This window comes from Mobula hypostoma, chromosome 4 (genome assembly GCF_963921235.1).
Source record: "Mobula hypostoma chromosome 4, sMobHyp1.1, whole genome shotgun sequence".
NCBI lineage: Eukaryota > Metazoa > Chordata > Chondrichthyes > Myliobatiformes > Myliobatidae > Mobula > Mobula hypostoma.
Window position 1 is genome coordinate 40,426,816 of NC_086100.1, and position 17,647 is coordinate 40,444,462.

At 37.9% G+C, this 17,647-nt stretch overlaps 1 protein-coding gene across 1 annotated transcript in view; it reads left to right on the top strand.

Annotated features, from left to right (window-relative positions):
• psmd2 (proteasome 26S subunit ubiquitin receptor, non-ATPase 2) overlaps nt 1–17,647 on the top strand; it is an 83,754-nt gene that overhangs the window by 35,328 nt on the left and 30,779 nt on the right. Inside the window, exons 6-11 of the mRNA XM_063045683.1 lie at nt 216–374; nt 2,628–2,772; nt 3,639–3,699; nt 10,047–10,193; nt 10,271–10,377; nt 15,454–15,581. Coding sequence (XP_062901753.1) covers nt 216–374; nt 2,628–2,772; nt 3,639–3,699; nt 10,047–10,193; nt 10,271–10,377; nt 15,454–15,581 — 747 coding nt within the window. The remainder of the gene's footprint in view (nt 1–215; nt 375–2,627; nt 2,773–3,638; nt 3,700–10,046; nt 10,194–10,270; nt 10,378–15,453; nt 15,582–17,647) is intronic.

Genomic DNA, 17,647 nt, shown 5'->3' on the forward strand with positions numbered 1-17,647 from the left:
CAGTAAATGTATTATCACAACCTGAATAAAATTCATAAAAATGATCAATCATAATTTTTGATTCTGCCTACTTTTATATATTAAACACCTAGATTGCATTAGAATTTACTGGAAGGCTTGCCCCCAAAATGAAGTTAATTATTACTTAAACTCTCAAAGTTTGTTGATCTTTAAATTTATGCAACTTATGACCTTTTTTTGCTTTCTTTTTCCAGCTGTGTCAGTTATGTTCCTGATCCTGAAAATTCTGAACTGCTTCGGTGTGCTCTTAGTATTTTCCGAAAATTCAACAGATACCCTGAGGCTCTGCGTCTTGCACTGATGCTGAATGACATGAAATTAGTCGAAAGTATATTTGCTTCCTGTAAAGATGTGTATGTAATCCCATATATATCAGTTGTTAAAATGTATTTTGTAAAGTTGATTGCGGGTACTGAACTGTAGTTTCCAGTGGTTTTTGAATGTATTCTCTTTGAAGCCATTTTGTAAGGCAACCAATGGTTGAATACTAAGAACAATAGTAATACCAAATTGCAACTTCAGCTGGAATCAGCTAATGGCACAAATTGATAAGCAGAATCTTTGCATTATTTTCTACACTGAGTAGAGCTTTTACTCAGAAGGATATTTGGAAGTAAAATGCAGAGAAAATATTTAAAACAATTTTTATTAAATTTGTAATTTGCTTTGAGAATTACACAATTGTGGAATTTGTAAAGTTATTCTTGTTTTTTTCAATTTGGTACTTAATGAGCAAAATAATCTCCCCATAAAGGTTTTAATTGCAGTATCAAAGCTAGCTAATATGATAATTATTGATTCAGTTATTCCCTTTAACTAATTTTAAGTTGTGGAGGTCATTATAATTGACTGCTTGCTTGCTCTGGGACAACAGATGAAAAATATATAAGGCAAGATTAGTTGCTTTCAGATTAGCGAACCTATTACTCTTTAACTTTGCTTTCAAAATTTAACATTATTATCAAAAGTCAATTTAGCCTAACTAGTTCATGTACATTTAATTTAGGTTTTAAGTTTACTTTGGACTTTGGTACAATCTAAATAATTAACATTTCAGTGCAGTGGTAATAATGCATGCATTGTTACAGGTGTGACATTGAAATAATGAACTTAGGCTCTGTGAATTTTGATTAGGATATAACATACCTGTTTAAGCAGTGGTGTATTCCCTTGCAGTCCTTCCCAGGAGAATCTACTTCACTATGCTTATTTTGTGTGAAAATGTGGCAGATACCTACGAAGTGATTACTGCTTCACAAAATTATTCGGTAAAAATATTTTGGGATATTAAAAGGAAAATTTCAAAACTTTGGGATCTCCTAAAACAGTTTGCAGCCATTGATCTTCTAATTGATTTGCATTTTTATTGTCAAAATTGAGGCTGCTTGCTTGATCACCAAGTTTACAGGTGTGAATTTAGAAGTACTGTAGCATAGTGGTTTTTACACTAGACTAGTAAACAAGAAATCAAAGCAAATTAAAAATGGAGGTTAATTCAAATCTCACAACAGTTGAGGGGTAATGGTAGCTGTTCAACCATTGGAATTTTGTTAAATCTCATTTTGTTTGTTTCTGTTCTTCATTGTCCATATGTGGCTTTAGTCTAAAGTCACATAGATCCACAAATGTATTGTCTATTCAAAATGGCCTTCTAAAATGAATTCGTAAACCCTCACTGTAATAAGGTGATCATCTTGAGAACAATTATAGGTGGATGAGTACTGGCCACATTTATTCAAGGATGACCAAATAATCTGTTTTACTTTTGTTCATTCAAGCGGAGGGAGGGAAATACTGGCAAAGCATGCTATTGTACTTCAAATGGTGCCGTGGAGTCAAATACACACAGTTGAGAAAGCAGATATGTCTTGCTCTAAGATTGGAAAATCTGCAGATGCTGGAAATCCAAGAAACACACACAAAATGCTGGAGGAACTCAGTAGACCAGGCAGCATCTATGAAAAAGAATAAATAGTATTGAAGAAAGGCCTTGGCCTGAAACGTTGATTGTTTAGTCTTTTCCATAGATGCTGGCCTGACCATCCATTGACAATCCATTGATGTGGATTCCACAAACAGTTAACCTCTTTATCCTGGTATCACAAACATGTTGCTGAAATAAATATATCAATTGATACTTGGTATTCTGAGAATTATGCAAATGTCAGAGGTATATTCTGTTGTAATAATATTTCAACTAATTGAGGATGTGGTTCCTATAGATCTGAAGTACATTGCTGATATTGCTGCTGGTATTTTGAACATGTAGATGTGTTAGAGGATGAAAACCTGCACTATTTTAGCAGATGATTAAAATTTGCTTCAGTACTCTTGAACTAAGAATGAGAACAATCTGTCTTGATTGATCTTTCTTGATGAATATATGTATGCTTGGGTAGAAAAAGTATATCATAGGCTTTATTGATGGTTCTTCTGTCAGCCAATATAGAGGTCTTACAAATATGTGCTGACTTCAGTTCAGAATTTTATGGAACCACACTGGACATTTATTAGAGTTCACTCTTTCTGATACAAAGTAAACAATAAGCTGCAAAAACACAATTCAGTGATTTTTGTTTAAAATATTCCTTTCATTTGATCCACAGTATAATACAGAAGCAAGTAGCGTTTATGTTGGGTCGTCACGGTGTATTCTTGGAACTAAATGAGGACGTGGAAGATTATGAGGATCTGACAGAAATAATGTCAAATGTCCAATTAAACAGTAATTTCTTGGCCCTTGCACGAGAAGTAAGTAGCATTTGAATGTTAAAAAAATGTTCAGTTAGCTTATATACAGAGTTAAGTGTGAATGCTGAATCTGAATAAACAACCTGGATTATAGGATTAATTTTATTAACAAGAAACACATCCATTTTTTTTATATTCATTGTATCATGGGAAAGCATAAACTGACATTTATATTGCTCTCGAGATGATCTGGATAAAGTGGGCAAATATTGAGGATACAAAACCACTAACATGCTTTGTATTATTGATTCTCTGTACATTAAGGAAGGTGGTTGTGGTTCATCTAGTGAGAGGATTCCCCTGAATAAGTAAGCTCTTGGTTATCACATTGTCACATAAGTATCACTGAAGTAAATCCAATGTTAGTTGACGCAAGATATCTGAGCATTATATGAAACAAAGTGCAAATATGTTCTGGGCTTCCCAGTCTGAGAAAGACTCTGCTAATCTTGATTTAAGCTTTAGCCGATGTAGCAAAGGTAGGTTTTGAGAGGTTTCTGGTTATTATTCCTGCTAAGTCCTTCCATTTTTTCATTTACTGTGCAAAGGAAATGAGCAGAGACAGGGTACTTAGGTACATCTACTGATCTACTGATTAAAAGGCAAAATTGTGTTTGGAGCAAATAGGAATTTTGCTCATAATCTTGTTATAGAAGTATGTAGATTCTTGGGTTAGGTTCTCCAGAGCTTTCTACATTTAACAGTCTCTACAGGATATCTAGTGATATTGTTTATTTATATGCAATGAGGATGCTTATAATGTTAGCATTTTCTTCTGATGCTTGATGTAGTAAATAATTCATAGAGAAACTGAAGCTTTGCAATTTGAGGACTTGAAATTTAAGATAAATGTGTTCTCTCCCTAGTTGGACATTATGGAGCCTAAAGTTCCAGAGGATATTTACAAGACACATTTAGAAAACAACCGTAAGTGTCTGAACATTCATTTAAAATTTGGAATGATATATTGCTTCAGCTATTTTAGGTTTGCACATTTACAGTGTATTAACACTGAGTTCAGATTGTATACCATATTTGTAAGAGTGAAACTGAAGAAGTTTATTATGTCAGTTGCCTTTTTATTATATTCTGGTATAGCAACTTGCATTCAGTAGAAAATTCAGAATACATTTTAAGAATTGGCAACCAGTAGTTATAATTTCCATCTTCAAGTAAGATAGAATTAATTGTAGGCAATTACAAAGTAGTTAGTTAAACTTAAACATTGGTAGCTGGAAAGATGCTAGAATCCCTAATAAAAAGACATCCATAGATCCCAGAGACAGAATATATTGAAAATACCCCACATGACCTTGATAACAGAGGATTGGTTGCGAATTTTGAAGTTGGTTAACTCTTCTTCGATTTGTACTAGTCACTCCCTAATTCAATTTAAAATTGTACATCGTTACTATTTGACAAAGGAGAGACTGTCGAAAATATTTCCTAATGTTGATTGTCAGTGTGATAGATTTAAAACTGAGACGGCTACATTAACACATATGTTTTGGTCGTGTTCTGTATTGAAACAGTTTTGGAAATCTATTTTCTCTATAATTTCTAAAGCTTTAAAAACTAATTTAAAACTTAATAAATTGACAGTTTTGTTCAGTATAATTCCTCAATATATTCACAGTATTTCCATATCAGACCAACATGTAATTGCATTTATCACATTATTGGCCAGAAGGGCTATTTTATTGAAATGGAAAGATGCCTCTGCTCCCACTTTGATACAGTGGTTCTCTCTGGTAATGTTATGTCTTAGTTTGGAGAAAATTCGAAGTCGAACTTCTGATCCTAGATTTGACTTTGAGAAAAGATGGGGTTCTTTTGCCTGTTACTATCACTTGATTTGAGTTAATTAAGATGGTCCCCTTCTGATTCTTGTGTAATTGGATTTGGTTGGCAGATTGATGTTTTTTCTTTTAAGGAAGCTTGTATGGTGTATAGCTCCGGGGTTGTGCATCCAACGGGTTTTTTTTTCCTCGTTTTTTTTTCGGTTAGTAGGGTTTTTTTTTGTTTTAGTTAGTAGGGATTCCTTTTTCCAAAAGACATTAGTTTTAACATTTTGTTTTTTCTTATTATTATTGGTATACTGTTTAGCTTGGTTAATCAGTTATTTGATAGTTTAACTCTAATTGTACATATTGATATGTTGATTTGACTACTTTAATATATTTTTTGATTTTCAATAATAATTAATAAAGACTTAAAAATAAATAAATTTCTGGAAATAAATCCATGTCAAGGGCCAGTTAGTGGATTGAAAATGACTACAACTTGAAAAATGAAGCCTAGAAATTAAAACATCTTATTTAGTGAAACAACATGGTAACAGGCCCTTCCAACCTACACTGCCCAGTTACACATATATGACCAATTAATGTACTAACCTGTACTACTTTAGAACGTTGGGGGAAACTGGAGCACCCAGAGGAAACCAACCTGGAAAATGTAAAAAAAATCCCTTAGCCATGGAATTGAATCTAGGATGCTAGCACTGTAATAACATTTCACTAATGGCTATGTTGTCATGCTTCGCCCAGTGGGAAATGGCGTTCTGCTGCTTTGTTTAAAATGTACATTGGTTTAAATGTACATTTATCAGAATTTACAAATGACACCAACCATTAGTTATATGGATAATGCACATCTAAGGGGGAAGTTAAACTTGATTATGCTGAGTACGAGGATGAATATTTAGTCCAATAATGTGAGGTGATTCATTTTGTGGACAGTTATGGGGACATGGTGCACAGGAACTGAGATCTGGAAGGATAGCTATATAAATCACCAACAACCATTCCGCATGAAAGCAAGTTTTCATATTATCTCTTCACTCCATGTGTTATCAAGTACAGCTGGAGTCACCAAATGCAACAAAAAAGACAGTGACCTTCTACAACACCACTATATCACTATATGGTGATGAAGACCTGTATTACTGAATGAGGCATGTCTGACCAAAACAATTTCTGTACAATTATAATACACATCTGCTTAACAATCTGAAAAAGTAACCAGGTATGCGGTGTCCAAAAAAAAGATGGATTAATTTGATCTGGTACCACTTTATTATCCTACTCTTGCTCATTAGCAGGGCATTGGAATCTGTCATCACTGTGCTGTCAAAAGATGCTTCCTGACTAATAATGTTCTCAAGCCTCCTCATCACTAGAACCACTCATTGCAGCAATTTAAGCAAGGGATAGTCAACAACAAAACTGTAAGCACAACATTTTACTACCTACAAAATCACAGTTAGCAAGCAGTCTGTGGTAATTTGTTGCCTGCATATTCTCCGGAATACAGCTTCCTGATTTAGAATTTTTTTAGACTTTCCTTCCGCCATGCTCAGTCAAAATCATGGCTCCTAGAATAAGTGTAGAAGTGATCTTGCCAAAACTGAAAATATGCAGTCATCAAAATAATGAGCAGGATGAGATGTTTTTTGGAAAAGAGGACACCTAATAGGGTTTTTTATAAAATTTGTGGTGAGTGAATTGCATTAAAATCCCAGTCAAGGGGGCACTGAGAATTTGTTGATGCAAGTGAAATTGAGTACTTGAAAAACAATAGAATAAAAATAACATGGGAAGAGGAAGGAGAGTTATGTGGTGTAATTACTAACATAGTCAAGTTGGCTTTTATTTGTGCTGCAGATTGACTCTCAGTCCCTTCCAAGTTAACCATTATGCGGCTATCTCGAGCAAACAGTTAAACTTAGAAATAGTTCTTAACAAGTTCTCATTCATGCACAGTCTTAAAGTAGTAAGTTGAAAAGTCCAGGAGATTTCTTTACAGTCTTTACGGAGAGACTTTACTGCAGCAACAGTTTCTCTGAAGTAAGTGACGAATCTGTTGATCACAGTCACGAAGAAATAAAAAAACTGACCTTTTGGCTGGAGGGTGGACACTGCACAAAACTGTCCTGACCTTGCAGGGGTTTTAACTCAAACGTGCCTGCCACAATTTCCCCAACGAAGATTAAAAAGGTCGATCATTCCCAAGAAGCTGAACGACATTAACTTTACCCGATCATTTGTTCCCCTACCTTGGTAAGGTCTTCACTCTCCAATAGTAGACTGTAAAGGTAAAACAAAGGTACAACAAACAAAAACTGGCAGCAATTGGCGAAACTGCCGGCAACAACGTTTGCACCTTAAACTAGAAAGTAAAAACTGCGTCACACTTTGGCTGCTTCTTTAAATACTGCAAGGAACATGCCCTCATGTGACATAACATCACCCCATGGTCATGAGACAATTACATCATCCCACTGTCCCGTGATCAAACTGTGGGCATGTAACAGGGTTTAATTCTGATGTTCTTTGTTAGGGGTTTGTACGACCTCCCCATGAGCATGCAGATTTCCTACAGGTGTTCCGGTTTCCTCACTCATTCCAAAGACATCGGATTAGTAGGTTAATTGGTCTCATGGGTATAATTTGGCAGAGTGGCCTGTTACCATACTATATCTCTAAAAAATAAATACATACTTTGATAAAGAATTTACATGGACCTTCAAAAATTATTCATTTATACTTACATGGACATCAGTGATAATTGCAAAAATGTAAATGTAAGTAATGAATTTGACACGTTTTAGAGCTTTGACTAAAAATGCTAAATGGATGTTGTTCTTATCTACTGTCTGACATCGGCATTCTTCCTTCAGTCATGGAATCATACATCACAGAAATGGTCCTCCAGCCCACCGCATCAAACTAACCTCCAGCCCATCTCCTCCCACGCTGGAAGCCAAGAAGCTACACATAAGCAAACATTTCCTTGCACAAGTTCCTCAGCATAAACTTCACCAAGGATCTCACATGGTCTGTACATGCTGGCTGTGTGGTGAAAAAGGCACAACAGTGCCTCTTTCACCTCAGACAGTTGAAGAAGTTTGGTGTGGGCCCCCAAATCTTAAGCACTTCCTTTAGGGGCAATTGAGAGCATCCTGGCTGGCTGCATCACTGTCTGGTATGGGAACTGTACTTCCCTCAATTTCAGGACTCTGCATAGAGTTGTGCGGACAGCCCAGCGCATCTGTAGATGTGAACTTCCCATCATTCAGGACATTTACAAAGACAGGTGTGTAAAAAGGGCTCGAAGGATCATTGGGGACCCAAGTCACCCCAACCACAAACTGTTCCAGCTGCTACCATCTGGGATACTACCACAGCATAAAAGTCAGGACTAGCAGGCTCTGGGACAGTTTCTTCCACCAGGCTATCAGACTGCTTAACTCTTGCTAACACAACTGTATTTCTATGTTATATTGACTATCCTGTTGTACATACTATTTATTATAAATTACTATACATTGCATATTTAGATGCAGACGTAACGTAAAGATTTTTACTCCTCATGTATATGAAGGACGTAAGTAATAAAGTCAATTCAGTTCAAATTCAAATACCCAATAAGTGATCTGTTAGTCAAATTCATAATTTGTTTATTATCAAGTACCAAAATACAGTGAAAAGCTTTTAATTTCATGTTATTCGGAATGATTATTCCTTAAGTGTGCATCAGGGTAGCACAAAAGGGAAAAATGCAGAATATAATATTACAGTTAGAGAAACTGCAATGCAGATAGACAAATAATGTGCAAGGCCGTGATGAGATAGATAAAGTGATCAAGAGATCATCTTTCAAACAGTGGGTTGAAGCTGTCCTTGAGCTTGGTTGTATATATTCTTAAGCTTTTTGCATCTTCTGCCCAGTGGGAGGGGAAAGAAAGAATGGCTAGTCTGTGGAAGCGTAGATGGTCAACAGAGGAAGTGGAGATGCTGGTGTGATTTCTTGACTATGGCTTTCATGTGGCTGAACCAAAACAAATTCTTGGTGAAATTTATATCTGGAAACTTGAAATTCTCAACCATCTCTACCTTGGCACCATTAATAACGATAGGGCCATGTATGCTCTGTCTTTTTTCCTGAAGTTAATGACCAGCTCATTTGCTTTACTGATATTGAGGGAGAAATTGTTATCTTGATACCTATCTCCTGCCTGGTCTCATTGTTTGAAATGAGGCCCACCATAGTATTGTCATCTGCAAAGTTGTAAATGGACTTAGTACAAAATCTGGCCACATGGTCATGGGTGTCAGGGGCCCAGTATATAGGTGTCATGAGAGTCAGGGGCCCAATACATAGCCTTCCAGGGCACCAGTGTTGATAGTAATTATGGAGAAGGTGTCTCAGCAATCCTTATTGATTGCACTCTTCCAGTTGCAGAGGGATGTGCTGAATAGTAGATCTGGGACTTTGAAGATGAGTTTGTATATGTGAGGTTTGTATAATTAACCAGACTTGAAGTAAAAATCTGACAATTACTTCTCTAAGTCTTCCCCCCGCCCCCCCCCATTGGCTTCTTAAGTTTGTCAAAGATGGGGGAGATAGCGGAGATGAACTCCCACTACTGATTGAATGCTCTCAATGGCATGCATCTCAAATAGCCTCTGACAACCAAGTCCAACTCCTGCCTTCATGTTTGACTTAGCTACTAAGCTTGGTGCTTTCTACTGACAGAAGAAGGGACAAAAGTGGGTTACTGGTGCCTTAAAACCAGTCGCTTCAAGCAGATGGGGCTTGCCAGATGTAGTTGGCAGCTCATCTAGGAGACAGAAAACTCTGATCTCAAACCCCTGCTGCCTTACAGCTATACCCACTCATGGGAGGGCTTCAGGAGTAAACCCCAAGGGAAATTCTGGAGCTAGAGCCCCTAAAGCAGTTCTACTGGCAACTCTGGCGCCACTGATGTCAAACTGTATCAGTCTCTGCCATTCCTCTGAATTAATCAGTTGTGTGGAATTTGCTGCATGGGCAATAGCTTGCTCTCCGTATCAGTCCTGGCTTGCATATCATATAGACACTTAGGCCACAATATTCATGGTCAACACCTGACCAACAGAGGACCTGAATTTTCCCATTTTGCAGTAAAAGTTGAAATTGGGACCAATGACAAATTGAAGATGCCACTAAAACATAATATAATATTTACATATGAAAGGTGTTCATTTGAGCAAGGCAAAAATCCCCACTTGTGGAGAAAATAGTCCTGGGGGGGCGGGGGGGCAGTGCAGAGGGAAGTAACAACGGGGAAAATACTAGAATATTTAAGTGTTATTAGTTACAACATATTAATGCGTTTAGTGATATTTAATGCAAGAATGTTGTGATGAGCTTAAAAAGTAAAATTGTTCTTGGAACTAAATTATACGTTTAATTATACTGCTTCAATTTTTTTTTTGTTTAAATTGCAGGTTTTGGAAGCACTGGCTCCCAGATAGATTCTGCGCGAATGAATCTAGCTTCTTCATTTGTTAATGGTTTTGTGAATGCTGCATTTGGTCAAGATAAACTACTGACAGAAGATGGCAATAAATGGCTTTATAAAAACAAAGACCATGGTGAGTATATCCAGACAGGTGTTGAAATGCAACAGATGATCTGAGCTTTTTCATTGATCTGTTATGTCTGTTGCCAGGCATGCTAAGTGCTGCAGCATCGTTGGGAATGATACTACTTTGGGATGTTGATGGGGGACTGACACAGATTGACAAGTATTTGTATTCATCGGAGGATTATATTAAGGTGAGTCAATTGACGTATATGCTTAAACTTATTTTATTCAGTATTGAGTAGAAATGACTGCCTCGGATACCATGTCATGGCTATGTAAGTGAAGACATTGAGGGCTCGGGGGTGGGAGAGCCTCCACACCAAGTACCACCTAACAAATTCAGTAAACAGTGCAGGCAGTTGCTAGTTCTCAAATATGAATTTACTTCATGTTGCCTTTCCCCAGTAAATATTTTAAGAGGTAATGTTAGGTTAGATTAGAGTAGATTATGAGAACACACGGTCCTCTTTTATTGTCATTTAGAAATGCATACATGCATTAAGAAATGATACAATGTTTCTCCGGAGTGATGTCACAGAAAACAGGACAAACCAAAGACTAACACTGACAGAACCACATAATTATATAGTTACAGCAGTCCAAAGCAATACCATAATTTGATGAAGAACAAACCATGGGCACGGTAAGTAAAGCCTCAAAAGTCCCCGAGTCCCCGATAGCAGGCGGCAAAAGGGAGAAACTCCCTGCCATAAACCTCCAGGCACCGTCAACTTGCCCATGCCTTGGAAGCAGCCAACACTGAGTCCATCCGTCCGAAAACTTCGAGCTTCCGACCAGCCTCTCCGATACAGCCTCCCAAGCTCCATCCTCTGCCAAGCGTCTTCAACCTCGCCCCGACTGCTGAAACACGGAAAGCTGAGGATTTTGGGGCCTTCTGCTCCGGAGATTCAGGTTACCACACAGTAGCAGCGGCAGTGAAGCAGGCATTTCAGAAGCTTCCCAGATGTTCCTCCATACTCTCACGTTTGTCTCCATCAAATCAGAATTGTGCACGGCCCCCTACTTGACAGATAACAGACATCACCACCGAAGTGGCCGCGTGCGCTGCCGTCGTGTCGCCACCTTCTCCTTCTCCATGTTGATGCCATGGTTACCATTTTAGTTTACTTATCTAATTATTGATTGATTGCTGCTAATTGAATTGATTCCCCAGAAACCTGGTAACATTCCTAGTGTCCAATCTGTCAGTTTTGGACTGGATGGAACAATTGCTATGTATGAATATATACCTTATCATGCAATCACAGATCTATATACAACTAAAACTCTCATGTTCTGTCTGTCTGTTTGTGACCTCCAATTAGCGCAAATGGTACATTACAGGGGCACAGTTTTTTGGCTAAATCGAATTAAAATGCGCTAACTTACAGAATGCAGGCAAAGTTCAGGGTTATATGTTCATATAAAATTGCTTATTTACCAAAATCAACAGGCTCGCTTTCACCCGTAAGCCAATCTGCCATCATGGAAATCGGGACATGACAGCCCGACAAATGTGCACGGCCAGCCTCAGCAGCGACACCTACCGGAGCAAAAGGGCAGGGCAACTCTATTTCGAAGGGTCACATTCTGCTAATCACCATCAGCATGTGCAGGATTGGGACAAGTCTAACTGCCACCCATCAATAAGAGATAATTAAATCTTATTGTAATGACGTACTTCGACACCCATAAAACCCTTTGCTGCAGTCAAAGGACAGCTATGACTGTATCACGTCCATTTAGGTGAGCGCTAATCACATCATCAAGAATAATCAGCGTCCTTTGGTGTTACTGCTTTGTATCTTCTATCCAGCATTATTGTCAGCCTAATTGTACCACGTGGAAAGGGAAGGAGGACATTATGGTCAAGAGATGACACCAGACGTCGTCGGGAAGTGGCAAGAAGAGGGAGAGAACAAGAATCAGATGAGGCCAGGGCCGCATGACTCCAGGATGAAAGAGTCAGGACAAAAAAAGATGAGAGAAGAAGAGAGAGAGGAGGAGAGGCATGCATGTCTCCAGGATCAGAGACAAACAACAAACAGCAGAAGAGATGGGGATAAAAGGGCTGCACATCTCCAGAATGACAAAAACAGGCACAGAAGGAGGAGAGAGGAAGAGACAAAGGAGCTGAGAAATGCACGTCTCCAGGATCGGAGACAAAGAACAAACAGCACAAGAGATGAAGAGACAGGGGATGAAAGGACTGCACGTCTCCAGAATGACAAGAGGCACAAGGGTGTCAGATAAACCAGAAATGATGCCATCAAAGGTGTCCTTCTTTAAACGAAGAGGACCTATATTTGCTTTGCTACACGTCGTTCTTCTTTAATAAACTGGAGTTTTCTACTTCAGTTTCCAAAGCAAAGTGATACCAGTAGCATTCAGGAAAATTTAATGTTCATTCTGGTCACATCAGACTGCACTACCCTTCTCTCAAAGGGTGCCCCAACGGATCACCCCGTTGTCTAGTATACCTTAACGATTCATGCCTTGTAAACACTTCATGGTCTGTAACTGATGTAAAGGTTGCTAAGTTTTTCTGCCAGTTATTTTTGTGATTAGAAGCTGTTTGCTTTCACATAACTTGAAATCAATGAATCAGATAAATATGTCTTACTGTTTTTCAAAAGAAAACACTTTAATTTAAAATTTGAATACTATTTCTCTCAGCCTCTTATAACTGGCCCAACGAATGCATTTGCTGCTACAATACTGTACAAAAGTCTTAGGCACATGTAAAAAAAATGTAACGCAAAGATGCTTTCAATAATAATGAAATAAAGTTTCTAAATATCAAAAACTTTACTTTCAAGAGCAGTAAACAGTAAAAAAAATAATATTTGGTGTGAGCACACTTTGCTTTTAAAACTGCATCAATTCACTTAGATACACAGTCGTGCAGTTTTATAAGAAAATCAGCCGGTAGGTTGTTGCAAGCATCTTTGCTTGCTTCTGTCCCTCTGGGTAATCCCACACAGCCTCGATAATGTTCAGATCAGGGCTCTGTGGTGTCCATACCATCTGTTGCAGAACTCCCTGTTCTTCTTTTCACTGAAGTTATTTCTTTATGACCTTGGCTGTGTGTTTGGGGCCATTGTCCTGCTGCAGAATGACATTGGGACCCATCAGGCACCTCTCTGGTGGTATTTCGTGACGGATGAGAACCTACTTGTACTTCTCAGTGTTGAGGATTCCATTAATTCTGACCAGATTACCAACTCCATTTGCAGCAATGCAGCCCCAAACCTGCAGTGAACCTCCACTATGCTTTAGTATTGACGGCAGACACTCATCCGTGTAGTGCTGTCCAGCTCTTCTACAGACAAACTGCCTCCTGTTTGAGTTGCTTTTTGGCAGCAACTCTTCCATGAAGACCATTTCTGATAAGACTTCTCTGGTGTACTTGGATTCAGTGAGTTCAGAGCTGCTACTTCTTCTGATTTAGAAGGGACGTCAGTTTGATGTATCTCTCATATGCTGCACTCTGTTTCCATGGTGTTTCTGGTCCTCAATGTTGCCTGTTTCTTTATGCTTCTTCAGAAGAGTTTGGATGGCACATCTTGAAACTCCTGTCAGCTGTGAAATTTCTGCTTGGGAGATGATGCAGGATGACCACCCTGTGTCTTGTGGTTGTGCTCACTCTTGCCATGTGTAAGAATAGGTGATTTGAAGTTTAAACTGGCACATCTGCCATACCCTCACCTTTTAGTTTGGTTGTCCTTTGCTCAGTTTGATTACTTCTATACCTGTTTCTATTTCATTTCTTAATCAGTTTAGTTTATTCAGCTTATTATGTCATTGATCATTGACATTCCTTTGTTATGCTTGTTGAATTGTGTACTGGGGGTATATATCTACAAAGTAATTAAACTGTTATTTGGAAAAGTGGTCTGTTAGTATGTTACTTTCTTTAACGAAATACAAAAATGCCTCAACATTTAATTTTTTGGAAAAGGAATGTTTTGGGAAATCTAGAATTTACTCTTTTCTACTGACACACGAATGCAGAACAGACAAAAAAAAACCTAAAACAAAATGTATATAAAAATCTGAGATACCTAAGACTTTTCAACAGTACTGGATATATTTTATTTGAGTATCTGGAAGAGGATGTTATTGGATAAATTTTGGCGAGTTTGAGCATTAGAAGGTATTATCTCTTAGAAAATTTTAACAGTATAGTAGCTAAGACTTTCTTTAAAATAGATGGGATGTTAGCGTGCTACTGCAGATGAATAGGTCTGTAGATTTTTTTTATTGGCATTTTGGATCAAGCTTCATTTCAGATCATTTTTGTCTGGAGTTCTCTGACACAAGACATAATATTTTAAGACATTATTTTAAGCCATATCTGTCCAATGCAATAAGTGGTTATCAGTTGGAATATTTCACCTATAATCTGTTGAGATGATCACTTCACAGAAGAAAAGAAAAAAGCTATACAGGTTGCGTACCACTTATCCAAAAATCCAAAATCTGAAAGCCTCTGAAATCCAATGTATTTTTTGAGCACTGACATGAGGTCACAAATGGAAAATTTCACAAGGCACTGGGAAGGTTTCCAGGCAATGCGTAGGTCTCTGCGCACCACAGACAGTTCTGAGAAGTGACTTCACATATGTAATGAACAGAAATTAATGAAATATAGAAAAACACTGCATAAAGCGAAAAATGAGATCTCAATTTTGTACTGAAAGAGTGGATTCTTTAGTGTTGCAGTGAACATATGCCGCTTTACAGTATGCTGGTTATGAAACAAAGATCTATCATGAATAAGCAATTGAAGGTAACTGAATATTCAGTAGGCTGGTTGCAGAAATTTAAGAAAAGATTCAGCATTAAATTTTTAAAGATTTGTGGTGATAAAGCATCTGCTGATCACGAAGCAGCAGAAAAATTCGTTGAGTTTGCCAAGATTGTTGCTGATGAAAATCTAACACCAGAACAAGTCTACAATACTGATTGTTTTTATACCTTATATAAAGCCTTAAAAAGTCAGACAGATATAGTGTACTGTAACCTTTTAATTAAAAAAAACATTGTAGGTAGAGGCTGAAAGCCTAAGTTGTTTGGCGATCCCAAGCTATCAAATTATACATTCCAAAATACTTCTAGCCTCAAGCATTTCAGATAAAGGGTACTCAACCTGTACTTCTGTCACATTTTCAAGCAGAATAAACAAAGAGGCCTGACTGAGTGTGGTTTTACAATGTATCCATCTGATCAAACTGCTTGTCATCAATTTACATTTCTTTCCCTAGTCTGGTGCCTTGCTAGCATGTGGTATTGTAAATTCTGGTGTCCGGAATGAGTGTGATCCAGCTCTTGCTCTTCTCTCAGATTATGTCCTGCATAGCAGTAATACAATGAGAATTGGAGCCATCTTTGGGTAAGTGTTGTATTTATTAGGGCACAGAAAATAATTCTCAACTGCCACTAGTTAATGCACTGCATGCCTGATTTTTCTTTTGCTTACCCTAAAATGCTGAATTTGGAGTTGTCCTAATACCATTTTCAGCATTCTGTAAATTTAATGTGCTCCACCATTTCATGATAGCTGATCCATTTTCCCTCTCCTGCCTTTCCCCGGACCCCTTATTGGACTCCACAGCTGCCTTTGGCAAAGAATTCCACAGATTTACCACTCTCTGGCTAAAGAAATTCCTTCTCATCTCCATTCTAAAAGGATGCCCCTCTATTTTGAGGCCGTGCCCTCTGGTCTTGGACACTCCCACCACAGCAAACATACTTTCCACATCCATTCTATCAAGACCTTTCACCATTCGATAGGTTTCAGTTAAGTCACCCCTCATTCTTCTAAATTCCAGTGAATACAGGCCAGAGCCATCAATATGCCAAGTGAGGCCTCACCAGTGTTTTATGAAGTCTCAACATTACATCCTTACTTTTATGCTCTAGTCTTCTTGAAATGAGTGCTTACATTGCATTTGTCTTCCTCACCACAGACTCAACCTGCAAATTCACCTTTATGGAATCCTACACAGGGACTCCCAAATCCCTTTGCACGTCAGATTTTTGTATTTTCTCTCCATTTAGAAAATAGTCAACCTTTTTATTTCTCCTACTAAAGTGCATGGCCATAAGTTTACTGACAATGTATTCCAACTGCAGCTACTTTTCCCATTCTCCTAATCTTTTTATCCTTCTGTAGCCTCCCTATTTCCTCAAAACATATCTTCATATCATCTACAAACTTTGCAACAAAGCCATCAATTCTATTATTCAAATCATTGACATACAATGTGAAGAATTGGTCCCAACATAAACCCCTGTGTAACACCACTAGACACTGGCAGCCAACCAGAAAAGGCTCCCTTTATTCCCGCTTTTTGCCTCCTGACAGTTAGCCACTGCATCCATGCTAGAATCTTTCCAGTAATACCATGGCCTCAAAGCTTGTTAAGCAGCTTAATGTGGCACCATGTCAAAGGCCATCTGAAAATCCAAGTACACAACATCAACTGGTTCTCCTTTGTCTATCCTGCTTGTTATTTCTTCAAAGAATTCCAACGAATTTGTCAGGCAAGATCTCCCCTTGAGGAAATCAGGCTGACTATGGCCTATTTTATCATGTGCCTCCAAGTACGCCAAAACCACGTCCTTAACAATCGATTCCAACATCATCCCAATCACTGAGGTCAGACTAACTGGCCTATAATTTCCTTTCTTCTGTCTCTCTCCCTTCTTGAAGAGTGAGTGCCATTTGCAATTTTCCAGTCTTCCGGAACCATTCCAGAATCTAGTGATTCTTGAAAGATCAATTCTTTCAGTTTCCTAAGAACCTTCTCTCTAATAATGGTAACTTGTGACACCTGGAACTTCCACCATACTGCTAGGGTCTTATTCACCATACTTATTCAGTTCATCCACCATTTCCTTGTCCCCTGTTACTACCTCTCCAGTATTGTTTTCCAGCAGTCCGATATCCAGTCTTGCCTCTCTTTTACACTTCATGTATCTAAAGAAATTTTCTTATCCTCTTTAATGTTATTGGCTGGCTAGCTTTCGTATTTCATCTTTACATTAATGACTTTTTAGTTGCCTTCTGTTGGTATTTAAAAGCTTCCCAGTCCCCTAACTTCCTACTAATTTTTGCTGTATTATGTGGTAGATATATTTTGAACTGTGGCAGAGAAATAATAAAAAATTATTTCTTTTGATCAAGCTCTATTTGTATGCGCTTCCTTTACAAAGACAGCATTTTGGAAATATAACACTTCATAATTAAATCATTTATTGAATTTATTTTCCGGTAATCCAGTTGGTAGCACCCAAATGGAATATTTGAGTGACAATAGGATAACTAAAATCATAAATAAAGCATCTAAAATTAAACAGCTACATATGTGCATGACTGACCTTAGCAAATTGAAATTTCCCTGAAACTGGAATGACTCAGATTTTTGTAGTGTTTTAACATTGCCTTACTATAAT